At 44.1% G+C, this 15,000-nt stretch overlaps 1 protein-coding gene across 1 annotated transcript in view; it reads right to left on the reverse strand.

Annotated features, from left to right (window-relative positions):
* The window catches only part of LOC127915540 (short transient receptor potential channel 5-like), a 138,578-nt gene that overhangs the window by 70,986 nt on the left and 52,592 nt on the right, over positions 1-15,000 (reverse strand). Inside the window, exons 4-6 of the mRNA XM_052495715.1 lie at positions 6,237-6,416; positions 5,871-6,008; positions 4,948-5,151 (exon numbers count right to left, since the gene is read on the reverse strand). Of these exons, the coding sequence (XP_052351675.1) occupies positions 4,948-5,151; positions 5,871-6,008; positions 6,237-6,416 (522 nt within the window). The remainder of the gene's footprint in view (positions 1-4,947; positions 5,152-5,870; positions 6,009-6,236; positions 6,417-15,000) is intronic.

A 15,000-nucleotide genomic window follows, 5' to 3' on the forward strand; every position in this document is an offset into this window, starting at 1 on the left:
AGTTTGTTGTCTTCCTGTATTGAACACAGAACACAGAACTTCTGTTTGATCTATTATTAACGTTTAAAAATACCTGAAGTTGTATTTACAAAAGTAGTTTGAAATGGTTTGGCAAAGTTTACAGGTAACTGTTGAGATATTTTGTAGTCATGTTGCGCAAGTTGGAACCAGTGTTTTTCTGGATCAAACTCGCCAAATAAATGGATATTTAGGATATATATCGACGGAATTAATCGAACAAAAAGACCATTTGTGATGTTTATGGGACATATTGGAGTGCCAACAAAAGAAGCTCCTCAAAGGTAAGGCATGTTTTATATTTCATTTATTTTTTTATAGTTTATTTGTGCATTTTGTGTTGCGCCTGGAATTGGGTTGAAGTTAATCATTGGTGCAACGAAGAAGAGCCACTTCCTGGAACAACGTTACACTGTTGAGAGTGGGAGAAATGTGCATGTTTTGTTTACTTGCTCTATTGAATACAGATTGCCCCGTCTACAATTTGATCTATCATTAACGTTTAAAAATACCTAAAGTTGTATTACAAAGGTAGTTTGAAATATTTTGGCAAAGTTTATAGGCAACTTTTGAAATATTTTGATTGTGTTTTGGCAAAATGTTTTTTTTTCCGGATCAAACCTTCTTTATAAATGGACATTTTGGGTACACATGGACGGAATTAATAGAGAAAAAAAAGGACAAATTGTGATGTTTAAGGGCATATTGGAGTGCCAACAAAGAAGCTCGTCAAAGGTAATGCATATTTTATATTTTATTTCAGCGTTTTGTGTAGCGCCTGCTACGCTAGTTCTTTTGTTGACAACTGGTTCAGGTGGGTGCATGCTATCAGATAATAGCTTCTCATGCTTTCGCCGAAAAGCATGTTTAAAATCTGACACAACGGATTCACAACGAGTGTAGCTTTAATTGAGTACCCTGCATGTGTGATTTAATGAAAGTTTTATAGCGTTTTATTTGTGGTCCTTCTGTAGCTCAGTTGGTAGAGCATGGCGCTTGTAACGCCAGGGTAGTGGGTTCGATTCCCGGGACCACCCATACGTAGAATGTATGCACACATGACTGTAAGTCGCTTTGGATAAAAGCGTCTGCTAAATGGCATATTATTATTATTTATTATTATTTGAATTTGGCGCTATGCATTTCCCGAGGCTATTGGCCACTTGAGACGCTAGCGTCTCACTATCCCCAAGAGGCTTAAGTTAAAATAAGTATCAATTCAGTATTGTTGTAATTGTCATTATTACAAATACATTTTAAAAATTGGCCGATTAATCGGTATCGGCTTTGTTCGGTCCTTCAATAATCGGTATCGGTATCGGCGTTGAAAAATCACAATCTATTCTGTACATAGTCAAAGCTTTCCTTAAGCTTGGGTCAGTCACAGTGGTCAGGTATTCTGTTATTCCAGATTATGATTCCTCACTCAAAACTTTCTCCAGCATGGAGACAGTACCACTAAACCAGGGTTAAACATAGTGTCTCCTACCACTAAACCAGGGTTAAACATAGTGTCTCCTACCACTAAACCAGGGTTAAACATAGTGTCTCCTACCACTAAACCAGGGTTAAACATAGTGTCTCCTACCACTAAACTAGGGTTAAACATACAGTAGTTAGTGTCTCCTACCACTAAACCAGGGTTAAACAGACAGTAGTTAGTGTCTCCTACCACTAAACCAGGGTTAAACATACAGTAGTTAGTGTCTCCTACCACTAAACCAGGGTTAAACATACAGTAGTTAGTGTCTCCTACCACTAAACCAGGGTTAAACAGACAGTAGTTAGTGTCTCCTACCACTAAACTAGGGTTAAACATACAGTAGTTAGTGTCTCCTACCTCTAAACCAGGGTTAAACATAGTGTCTCCTACCTCTAACCCAGGGTTAAACATAGTGTCTCCTACCCCTAAACCAGGGTTAAACATAGTGTCTCCTACCACTAAACCAGGGTTAAACATACAGTAGTTAGTGTCTCCTACCACTAAACCAGGGTTAACCTCTTGCTCCTACCTGACACGCAGGCGTCCCATCTATACATCTGGAAATGCAAATGCACCACGCTAAATGCTAATAGCACTCGTTAAAACTCAAACGTTCATTAAAATACACATGCAGGGTATTGCATTAAAGCTACACTTGTTGTGAATCCAGGCAACAAGTCAGATTTTTTTTAATATGCTTTTCGGCGAAAGCATGAGAAGCTATTATCTGATAGCATGTAACACCCCAAAAGACCCGCAGGGGACGTAAACAAAATAATTAGCATAGTCGGCGCTACACAAAACGCACAAATAAAATATAAAACGTTCATTACCTTTGACCATCTTCTTTGTTGGCACTCCTAGATGTCCCATAGACACTATTGGGTATTTTTTCGATTAAATCGGTCCATATATAGCCTAGATATCGATCTATGAAGACTGTGTGATCAACGAAAAAAATAGCGTTTTATAACGTAACGTCATTTTTTTTAATTAAAAAAGTTGACGATAAACTTTCACAAAACACTTCGAAATACTTTTGTAATGCTACTTTAGGTATTAGTAAACGTTAATAAGCGATCAAATTGATCACGAGGCGATGTATATTCTATAGCTGTACGTCTGGAAATAATGTCCGGGTAAATCTCAACCAAAATATCCGGTCGGAGACCTGAAGAAATCGGCTGTCTCTTGTTCGTTTGACCAAGAAACAAAGCCTAGGCAAATGACAAGACTGTTGACATCGTGTGGAAGCTGTAGGTATTGCAACCTCGGCCCCATTTAATGTGGATCACCTTTATCAATCGGTTGAAGTGGCGCATGGATATATTTTTCCATTTTCAGTGATCAGATTTTCCTGCACTTTTCGATGAAACACACGTTCTGTTATAGTCACAGCCGTGATTTAACCAGTTTTATAAACGTCTGAGTGTTTTCTATCCACACATACTAAGCATATGCATATACTATATTCCTGGCATGAGTAGCAGGGTGCTGAAATGTTGCGCGATTTTTAACAGAATGTTCGAAAAAGTAGGGGGTAGGAGTAACAGGTTAAACATACAGTAGTTAGTGTCTCCTACCACTAAACCAGGGTTAAACATACAGTAGTTAGTGTATCCTACCACTAAACCAGGGTTAAACATACAGTAGTTAGTGTCTCCTACCACTAAACCAGGGTTAAACATACAGTAGTTAGTGTCTCCTACCACTAAACCAGGGTTAAACATACAGTAGTTAGTGTCTCCTACCACTAAACCAGGGTTAAACATACAGTAGTTAGTGTCTCCTACCACTAAACCAGGGTTAAACATACAGTAGTTAGTGTATCCTACCACTAAACCAGGGTTAAACATAGTGTCTCCTACCTCTAAACCAGGGTTAAACAGACAGTAGTTAGTGTCTCCTACCACTAAACCAGGGTTAAACAGACAGTAGTTAGTGTCTCCTACCTCTAAACCAGGATTAAACATACAGTAGTTAGTGTCTCCTACCACTAAACGAGGGTTAAACATACAGTAGTTAGTGTCTCCTACCACTAAACCAGGGTTAAACATACAGTAGTTGGTGTCTCCTACCACTAAACCAGGGTTAAACATAGTGTCTCCTACCTCTAAACCAGGGTTAAACATAGTGTCTCCTACCTCTAAACCAGGGTTAAACAGACAGTAGTTAGTGTATCCTACCACTAAACCAGGGTTAAACATAGTGTCTCCTACCCCTAAACCAGGGTTAAACATAGTGTCTCCTACCTCTAAACCAGAGTTAAACAGACAGTAGTTAGTGTCTCCTACCACTAAACCAGGATTAAACATACAGTAGTTAGTGTCTCCTACCACTAAACCAGGGTTAAACATACAGTAGTTAGTGTCTCCTACCTCTAAACCAGGGTTAAACATACAGTAGTTAGTGTATCCTACCACTAAACCAGGGTTAAACATAGTGTCTCCTACCTCTAAACCAGGGTTAAACATAGTGTCTCCTACCCCTAAACCAGGGTTAAACATAGTGTCTCCTACCACTAAACCAGGGTTAAACAGACAGTAGTTAGTGTCTCCTACCTCTAAACCAGGGTTAAACATAGTGTCTCCTACCACTAAACCAGGGTTAAACATAGTGTCTCCTACCACTAAACCAGGGTTAAACAGACAGTAGTTTGTGTCTCCTACCACTAAACCAGGGTTAAACATAGTGTCTCCTACCTCTAAACCAGGGTTAAACATACAGTAGTTAGTGTCTCCTACCACTAAACCAGGGTTAAACAGACAGTAGTTAGTGTCTCCTACCACTAAACCAGGGTTAAACATACAGGAGTTAGTGTCTCCTACCACTAAACCAGGGTTAAACATACAGTAGTTAGTGTCTCCTACCACTAAACCAGGGTTAAACATACAGTAGTTAGTGTCTCCTACCACTAAACCAGGGTTAAACATAGTGTCTCCTACCACTAAACCAGGGTTAAACAGACAGTAGTTAGTGTCTCCTACCACTAAACCAGGGTTAAACATACAGTAGTTAGTGTCTCCTACCTCTAAACCAGGGTTAAACATAGTGTCTCCTACCACTAAACCAGGGTTAAACAGACAGTAGTTAGTGTCTCCTACCACTAAACCAGGGTTAAACATAGTGTCTCCTACCTCTAAACCAGGGTTAAACAGACAGTAGTTAGTGTCTCCTACCACTAAACCAGGGTTAAACAGACAGTAGTTAGTGTCTCCTACCTCTAAACCAGGGTTAAACATAGTGTCTCCTACCTCTAAACCAGGGTTAAACATAGTGTCTCCTACCACTAAACCAGGGTTAAACATAGTGTCTCCTACCTCTAAACCAGGGTTAAACATACAGTAGTTAGTGTCTCCTACCACTAAACCAGGGTTAAACAGACAGTAGTTAGTGTCTCCTACCACTAAACCAGGGTTAAACATACAGGAGTTAGTGTCTCCTACCTCTTTGTGTTGGTACTTGATGGCCAGTTTGAGTTTGGCCAGGTCGTGGCTGGTCTCTCTGGAGTCCAGTTCTTCACTGTCATCTCTGTGGTTCAGTATAGTCTCCAGCTCTCTACTGCTCCTAGCCTGGTCTAACAGGTCTTTAGCAAACAGCTTACACTGCTGAGACAGCTCCTCATACTCCTGACGAAACTCATTCTCCACCTAGGAAGAGGAATAGACAGGTTATTAGCTGTTATAAAGCCTTTATAACCGTTTATAAACATGTTATAAACACCACACTGCTGAGACAGCTCCTCATACTCCTGACGAAACTCATTCTCCACCTAGGAAGAGGAATAGACAGGTTATTAGCTGTTATAAAGCCTTTATAACCGTTTATAAACATATTATAAACACCACACTGCTGAGACAGCTCCTCATACTCCTGACGAAACTCATTCTCCACCTAGGAAGAGGAATAGACAGGTTATTAGCTGTTATAAAGCCTTTATAACCCTTTATAAACATATTATAAACACCACACTGCTGGGACAGCTCCTCATACTCCTGACGAAACTCATTCTCCACCTAGGAAGAGGAATAGACAGGTTATTAGCTTTTATAAAGCCTTTATAACCGTTTATAAACATATTATAAACACCACACTGCTGAGACAGCTCCTCATACTCCTGACGAAACTCATTCTCCACCTAGGAAGAGGAATAGACAGGTTATTAGCTGTTATAAAGCCTTTATAACCCTTTATAACCCTTTATGTTATGAACACCACACTGCTGGGACAGTTATAACAGGTTAAACACCATATTAAGATCTTATAATGCCTTTATGAAGGTTTTAAATTAATAGTATGAAGTAACACAGTGGTCGTAACCACTTATGAAGGCTCTATAACCCTGTTTTAAACTGCTGGGGAAACAGACCTTGCTGAGCTCTTTGAGTTCCCAGCCCAGTCTGAAGGCCGTGAGGATGGGGTCTTCACTGGAGAGAGAGATGAGCGAGGGAGAGGCCAGCGCCTTATAGATGTTCAGACGAGACCTGGAGTGACGTAGGCTGTCCACCTATAGGGAGGAGACAGAGAGGAGAGGAGAGGAGAGGATGATGGTTCTGCTATGTTTGTTTGTTTGTTAGTTAGTTAGTTAGTTAGTTAGTTAGTTAGTTAGTTAGTTATAGGTACATGTATATGTTAATAATACTCTGAAACTTCAATTGAAACTCGACTTTCATCATGTGTTTTGCTGGATGCTTTTCGGGTACAGAAAGGACAACAGATCAGGAGAGAAGCTCACCTCAGAACTAGAAACACACTGCACACAGTCACATCGTATCTGATGAGGCCTGGGGATGGCTACTTTCCTCTGCACCAGTAGTTTAATGATCTCATAGTTGTTGGTGTGAGCTGCCAAGATGACTGGAGTTATGTCCGGAGTAAACTCTGAGAACTGACTGTCCATCATCAGAGAGGGGACCTGGAGAGGTAATGGACAGTAAGAAACTAGTTATTAACAGTCTATAAACAGCTTATAAACCCATTATGACAGGAAGGATTATGACACAATAATTACAGCGTTTCCTCTTCCATTTCACCACGATACTGACCTGTTTCAATACGCTGATCTGACCTGTTTCAATACGCAGAGACAATATCCCTGATCTGACCTGTTTCAATACGCAGAGACAATATCCCTGATCTGACCTGTTTCAATACACAGAGGCAATATCCCTGATCTGACCTGTTTCAATATGCAGAGACAATATCCCTGATCTGACCTGTTTCAATACGCTGATCTGACCTGTTTCAATACGCTGATCTGACCTGTTTCAATACACAGAGACAATATCCCTGATCTGACCTGTTTCAATATCCCTGATCTGACCTGTTTCAATACGCTGATCTGACCTGTTTCAATACGCAGAGACAATATCCCTGATCTGACCTGTTTCAATACGCAGAGACAATATCCCTGATCTGACCTGTTTCAATACGCTGATCTGACCTGTTTCAATACGCAGAGACAATATCCCTGATCTGACCTGTTTCAATACGCTGATCTGACCTGTTTCAATACGCAGAGACAATATCCCTGATCTGACCTGTTTCAATACGCAGAGACAATATCCCTGATCTGACCTGTTTCAATACGCTGATCTGACCTGTTTCAATACGCAGAGACAATATCCCTGATCTGACCTGTTTCAATATCCCTGATCTGACCTGTTTCAATACGCAGAGACAATATCCCTGATCTGACCTGTTTCAATACGCTGATCTGACCTGTTTCAATACGCAGAGACAATAACCCTGATCTGACCTGTTTCAATACGCAGAGACAATATCCCTGATCTGACCTGTTTCAATACACAGAGACAATATCCCTGATCTGACCTGTTTCAATTCGCAGAGACAATATCCCTGATCTGACCTGTTTCAATACGCGTGGACAATATCCCTGATCTGACCTGTTTCAATACACAGAGACAATATCCCTGATCTGACCTGTTTCAATACACAGAGACAATATCCCCGATCTGACCTGTTTCAATACACAGAGACAATATCCCTGATCTGACCTGTTTCAATTGCAGAGACAATATCCCTGATCTGACCTGTTTCAATACACAGAGACAATATCCCTGATCTGACCTGTTTCAATTGCAGAGACAATATCCCTGATCTGACCTGTTTCAATACACAGAGACAATATCCCTGATCTGACCTGTTTCAATACGCAGAGACAATATCCCTGATCTGACCTGTTTCAATACGTGTGGACAATATCCCTGATCTGACCTGTTTCAATACGCAGAGACAATATCCCTGATCTGACCTGTTTCAATACACAGAGACAATATCCCTGATCTGACCTGTTTCAATACGCGTGGACAATATCCCTGATCTGACCTGTTTCAATACACAGAGACAATATCCCTGATCTGACCTGTTTCAATACACAGAGACAATATCCCTGATCTGACCTGTTTCAATACGCTGATCTGACCTGTTTCAATACGCAGAGACAATAACCCCGATCTGACCTGTTTCAATACACAGAGACAATATCCCTGATCTGACCTGTTTCAATACACAGAGACAATATCCCTGATCTGACCTGTTTCAATACACAGAGACAATATCCCTGATCTGACCTGTTTCAATACACAGAGACAATATCCCTGATCTGACCTGTTTCAATACGCAGAGACAATATCCCTGATCTGACCTGTTTCAATACACAGAGACAATATCCCTGATCTGACCTGTTTCAATACACAGAGGCAATATCCCTGATCTGACCTGTTTCAATACACAGAGACAATATCCCTGATCTGACCTGTTTCAATACACAGAGACAATATCCCTGATCTGACCTGTTTCAATACGCAGAGACAATATCCCTGATCTGACCTGTTTCAATACGCAGAGACAATATCCCTGATCTGACCTGTTTCAATACGCAGAGACAATATCCCTGATCTGACCTGTTTCAATACGCAGAGACAATATCCCTGATCTGACCTGTTTCAATACGCGTGGACAATATCCCTGATCTGACCTGTTTCAATACACAGAGACAATATCCCTGATCTGACCTGTTTCAATACGCAGAGACAATATCCCTGATCTGACCTGTTTCAATACGCAGAGACAATATCCCTGATCTGACCTGTTTCAATACGCAGAGACAATATCCCTGATCTGACCTGTTTCAATACGCGTAGACAATATCCCTGATCTTACCTGTTTCAATACACAGAGACAATATCCCTGATCTGACCTGTTTCAATACACAGAGACAATATCCCTGATCTGACCTGTTTCAATACGCAGAGACAATATCCCTGATCTGACCTGTTTCAATACGCAGAGACAATATCCCTGATCTGACCTGTTTCAATACGCAGAGACAATATCCCTGATCTGACCTGTTTCAATACGCGTAGACAATATCCCTGATCTGACCTGTTTCAATACGCAGAGACAATATCCCTGATCTGACCTGTTTCAATACGCAGAGACAATATCCCTGATCTGACCTGTTTCAATACGCTGATCTGACCTGTTTCAATACGCAGAGACAATATCCCTGATCTGACCTGTTTCAATACACAGAGACAATATCCCTGATCTGACCTGTTTCAATACGCAGAGACAATATCCCTGATCTGACCTGTTTCAATACACAGAGACAATATCCCTGATCTGACCTGTTTCAATACGCAGAGACAATATCCCTGATCTGACCTGTTTCAATACACAGAGGCAATATCCCTGATCTGACCTGTTTCAATACACAGAGACAATATCCCTGATCTGACCTGTTTCAATACGCAGAGACAATATCCCTGATCTGACCTGTTTCAATACACAGAGGCAATATCCCTGATCTGACCTGTTTCAATACGCAGAGACAATATCCCTGATCTGACCTGTTTCAATACACAGAGACAATATCCCTGATCTGACCTGTTTCAATACGCAGAGTCAATATCCCTGATCTGACCTGTTTCAATACGCAGAGTCAATATCCCTGATCTGACCTGTTTCAATACGCAGAGTTAATATCCCTGATCTGACCTGTTTCAATACGCAGAGTTAATATCCCTGATCTGACCTGTTTCAATACGCAGAGTTAATATCCCTGATCTGACCTGTTTCAATACACAGAGATAATATCCCTGATCTGACCTGTTTCATTACGCGTAGACAATATCCCTGATCTTACCAGTGCACGTAGCGATCTCTTGTTTTTAAGTAGGTCATACATAATATATCTCTCACACACCAATTCACCCCGAATCAAACTAAATGTTCTCCATTTGGGTTTATGATTAATCTCATCCACCCATTTTATTTTCATATTGAATCAACAGTTGTTTTTTAAAATCATATCTATGTCTCCCTTCATTTGTTTCTTTCATACAGATGTTCAACGTTGTCTCGTAGATGTTGATGTGTGGAATTTCCTGAGGAAATCTTCTTCAGACCACGCGTATCTCGATGGACACCGAGAGGGGGCACAGGTTGAGTTTAGAGCACTCGATGGACACCGAGAGGGGGCACAGGTTGAGTTTAGAGCACTCGATGGATACCGAGAGGGGGCACAGGTTGAGTTTAGACCACGCGTATCTCGATGGACACCGAGAGGGGGCACAGGTTGAGTTTAGAGCACGCGTATCTCGATGGACACCGAGAGGGGGCACAGGTTGAGTTTAGAGCACGCGTATCTGGATGGACACCGAGAGGGGGCACAGGTTGAGTTTAGAGCACGCGTATCTCGATGGACACCGAGAGGGGGCACAGGTTGAGTTTAGAGCATGCGTATCTGGATGGACACCGAGAGGGGGCACAGGTTGAGTTTAGAGCAGGCGTATCTCGATGGACACCGAGAGGGGGCACAGGTTGAGTTTAGAGCACGCGTATCTCGATGGACACCGAGAGGGGGCACAGGTTGAGTTTAGAGCACGCGTATCTCGATGGACACCGAGAGGGGGCACAGGTTGAGTTTAGAGCACGCGTATCTCGATGGACACCGAGAGGGGGCACAGGTTGAGTTTAGAGCAGGCGTATCTCGATGGACACCGAGAGGGGGCACAGGTTGAGTTTAGAGCAGGCGTATCTCGATGGACACCGAGAGGGGGCACAGGTTGAGTTTAGAGCAGGCGTATCTCGATGGACACCGAGAGGGGGCACAGGTTGAGTTTAGAGCAGGCGTATCTCGATGGACACCGAGAGGGGGCACAGGTTGAGTTTAGAGCACGCGTATCTCGATGGACACCGAGAGGGGGCACAGGTTGAGTTTAGAGCACGCGTATCTCGATGGACACCGAGAGGGGGCACAGGTTGAGTTTAGAGCACTCGATGGACACCGAGAGGGGGCACAGGTTGAGTTTAGAGCACTAGATGGACACCGAGAGGGGGCACAGGTTGAGTTTAGAGCACGCGTATCTCGATGGACACCGAGAGGGGGCACAGGTTGAGTTTAGAGCACGCGTATCTCGATGGACACCGAGAGGGCACAGGTTGAGTTTAGAGCACTCGATGGACACCGAGAGGGGGCACAGGTTGAGTTTAGAGCACTCGATGGACACAGAGAGGGGGCACAGGTTGAGTTTAGAGCACGCGTATCTCGATGGACACCGAGAGGGGGCACAGGTTGAGTTTAGAGCACGCGTATCTCGATGGACACCGAGAGGGGGCACAGGTTGAGTTTAGAGCACGCGTATCTCGATGGACACCGAGAGGGGGCACAGGTTGAGTTTAGAGCACGCGTATCTCGATGGACACCGAGAGGGGGCACAGGTTGAGTTTAGAGCACGCGTATCTCGATGGACACCGAGAGGGGGCACAGGTTGAGTTTAGAGCACGCGTATCTCGATGGACACCGAGAGGGGGCACAGGTTGAGTTTAGAGCACGCGTATCTCGATGGACACCGAGAGGGGCACAGGTTGAGTTTAGAGCACGCGTATCTCGATGGACACCGAGAGGGGGCACAGGTTGAGTTTAGAGCACTCGATGGACACCGAGAGGGGGCACAGGTTGAGTTTAGAGCACTCGATGGACACAGAGAGGGGGCACAGGTTGAGTTTAGAGCACGCGTATCTCGATGGACACCGAGAGGGGGCACAGGTTGAGTTTAGAGCACGCGTATCTCGATGGACACCGAGAGGGGGCACAGGTTGAGTTTAGAGCAGGCGTATCTCGATGGACACCGAGAGGGGGCACAGGTTGAGTTTAGAGCACGCGTATCTCGATGGACACCGAGAGGGGGCACAGGTTGAGTTTAGAGCACGCGTATCTCGATGGACACCGAGAGGGGGCACAGGTTGAGTTTAGAGCACGCGTATCTCGATGGACACCGAGAGGGGGCACAGGTTGAGTTTAGAGCACGCGTATCTCGATGGACACCGAGAGGGGCACAGGTTGAGTTTAGAGCACGCGTATCTCGATGGACACCGAGAGGGGGCACAGGTTGAGTTTAGAGCACGCGTATCTCGATGGACACCGAGAGGGGGCACAGGTTGAGTTTAGAGCACGCGTATCTCGATGGACACCGAGAGGGGGCACAGGTTGAGTTTAGAGCACGTGTATCTCGATGGACACCGAGAGGGGGCACAGGTTGAGTTTAGAGCACGCGTAGCTCGATGGACACCGAGAGGGGGCACAGGTTGAGTTTAGCGCACGCGTATCTTGATGGACACCGAGAGGGGGCACAGGTTGAGTTTAGAGCACGCGTATCTCGATGGACACCGAGAGGGGCACAGGTTGAGTTTAGAGCACGCGTATCTCGATGGACACCGAGAGGGGGCACAGGTTGAGTTTAGAGCACGCGTATCTCGATGGACACCGAGAGGGGGCACAGGTTGAGTTTAGAGCACGCGTATCTCGATGGACACCGAGAGGGGCACAGGTTGAGTTTAGAGCACGCGTATCTCGATGGACACCGAGAGGGGCACAGGTTGAGTTTAGAGCACGCGTATCTCGATGGACACCGAGAGGGGGCACAGGTTGAGTTTAGAGCGCAGAAACCTCAGTTTAAGCTAAGGCTGTAATGGTTGTTGAATTCCTAACCATACCACGTGGAGCAGTGGCTACACGGCTGGAAATTGTTCAACTCTGAGATTATCGATCCCGACAGAATAAGAGCAAATCTTAGATATGAATTACTAGTCTGCAGCTAGAAATGATGTGAACCTGTGATGTGACGACCGACAACCATTTCTGAATGGTACTCTAAAGTATCCATTCTAACCACAAAAGACTTGATCTCCAGGGAAGCAGAGAGAGAGACGAGGATGAACTGACTCTCCAACAGAAGGACTGACTCTCCAACAGAAGAACTGACTCTCCAACAGAAGAACTGACTCTCCAACAGAAGGACTGACTCTCCAACAGAAGAACTGACTCTCCAATATAAGAACTGACTCTCCAACAGAAGAACTGAATCTTCCAACAGAAGAACTGACTCTCCAACAGAGATCACGATGATTCCAACAGAAGAACTGACTCTCCAATAGAAGAACTGACTCTCCAACAGAAGAACTGACGATTCCAACAGAAGAACTGACTCTCCAACAGAAGGACTGACTCTCCAACAGAGATCACGACGATTCCAACAGAAGAACTGACTCTCCAACAGAAGAACTGACTCTCCAACAGAAGGACTGACGATTCCAACAGAAGAACTGACTCCCCAACAGAAGGACTGACTCTCCAACAGAAGAACTGACTCTCCAACAGAAGGACTGACTCTCCAACAGAAGAACTGACTCTCCAACAGAAGAACTGACGATTCCAACAGAAGGACTGACGATTCCAACAGAAGAACTGACTCTCCAACAGAAGGACTGACTCTCCAACAGAAGAACTGACTCTCCAACAGAAGAACTGACTCTCCAACAGAAGAACTGACTCTCCAACAGAAGGACTGACTCTCCAACAGAAGGACTGACGATTCCAACAGAGATCACGACGATTCCAACAGAGATCACGTCGATTCCAACAGAGATCACGACGATTCCAACAGAGATCACGTCGATTCCAACAGAGATCACGACGATTCCAACAGAGATCACGATGATTCCAACAGAGATCACGTCGATTCCAACAGAGATCACAACGATTCCAACAGAGATCACGACGATTCCAACAGAGATCACGTCGATTCCAACAGAGATCACTCTAGTTATTGATGCTTGCTCTAGTTATTGATGCTCGCTCTAGTTATCAACGCTAACTCTAGTTATCAATGCTAGCTCTAGTTATCAACGCTAACTCTAGTTATTGATGCTAGCTCTAGTTATCCATGCTAACTCTAGTTATCAACGCTTTTACACCTGCATTGTTTGCTGTTTGGGGTTTTAGGCTGGGTTTCTGTACAGCACTTTGATATATCAGCTGATGTACGAAGGGCTATATAAATAAATTTGATTTGATTTGATTTGATTTTAATTTTGCCAAAGACACAACATTTGTAACTTATTTTGTACGTAATGTTTCTGTCACCGTATCTTACGGCAGAAAAGAGCGATCACTCACCTCGGATTAGACACAGAGCTTCTGGATATCAGGACAGCGATCACTCACCTCGGATTAGACACAGAGCTTCTGGATATCAGGACAGCGATCACTCACCTCGGATTAGACAGAGAGCTCCTGGATATCAGGACAGCGATCACTCACCTCGGATTAGACAGAGAGCTCCTGGATATCAGGACAGCGATCACTCACCTCGGATTAGACAGAGAGCTCCTGGATATCAGGACAGCGATCACTCACCTCGGATTAGACAGAGAGCTTCTGGATATCAGGACAGCGATCACTCACCTCGGATTAGACAGAGAGCTTCTGGATATCAGGACAGCGATCACTCACCTCGGATTAGACAGAGAGCTCCTGGATATCAGGACAGCGATCACTCACCTCGGATTAGACAGAGAGCTTCTGGATATCAGGACAGCGATCACTCACCTCGGATTAGACAGAGAGCTTCTGGATATCAGGACAGCGATCACTCACCTCGGATTAGACAGAGAGCTTCTGGATATCAGGACAGCGATCACTCACCTCGGATTAGACAGAGAGCTCCTGGATATCAGGACAGCGATCACTCACCTCGGATTAGACAAAGATTTTTTCCTCAACAAGCAGGATGCACAGGATGTACTTCAGACACCCGACAAGGCCGAAATCCCAGTTATTGTCAAGAGAAAGAGACGCAGGTACCGAGGACACAGAGCCGGGTGCCTCGTAGTGATAAACAGAAGACGAGTGGGAAAGCTGCCTTTTACCGTCAATACTACTCGCCAACGTGCAATCATTGGACAATAAATTAGACGAGGTATGATCACGAATATCCTACCAGCGGGACATCAAACAGCGGTAATATCCTTTGTTTCACCGAATCGTGACGACATGGATATTCAGCTGGCGGGATATATACGTTCTACCGGCAGGATAGAACAGCATGACTGAAGTAGAGTATCTCATGATAAGCTATAGACCACACTATTTGTCAAGAGAGTTTTCATCTATATTTTATGTGGCTGTTTAT

Source organism: Oncorhynchus keta, chromosome 35 (assembly GCF_023373465.1).
Source record: "Oncorhynchus keta strain PuntledgeMale-10-30-2019 chromosome 35, Oket_V2, whole genome shotgun sequence".
Lineage (NCBI taxonomy): Eukaryota > Metazoa > Chordata > Actinopteri > Salmoniformes > Salmonidae > Oncorhynchus > Oncorhynchus keta.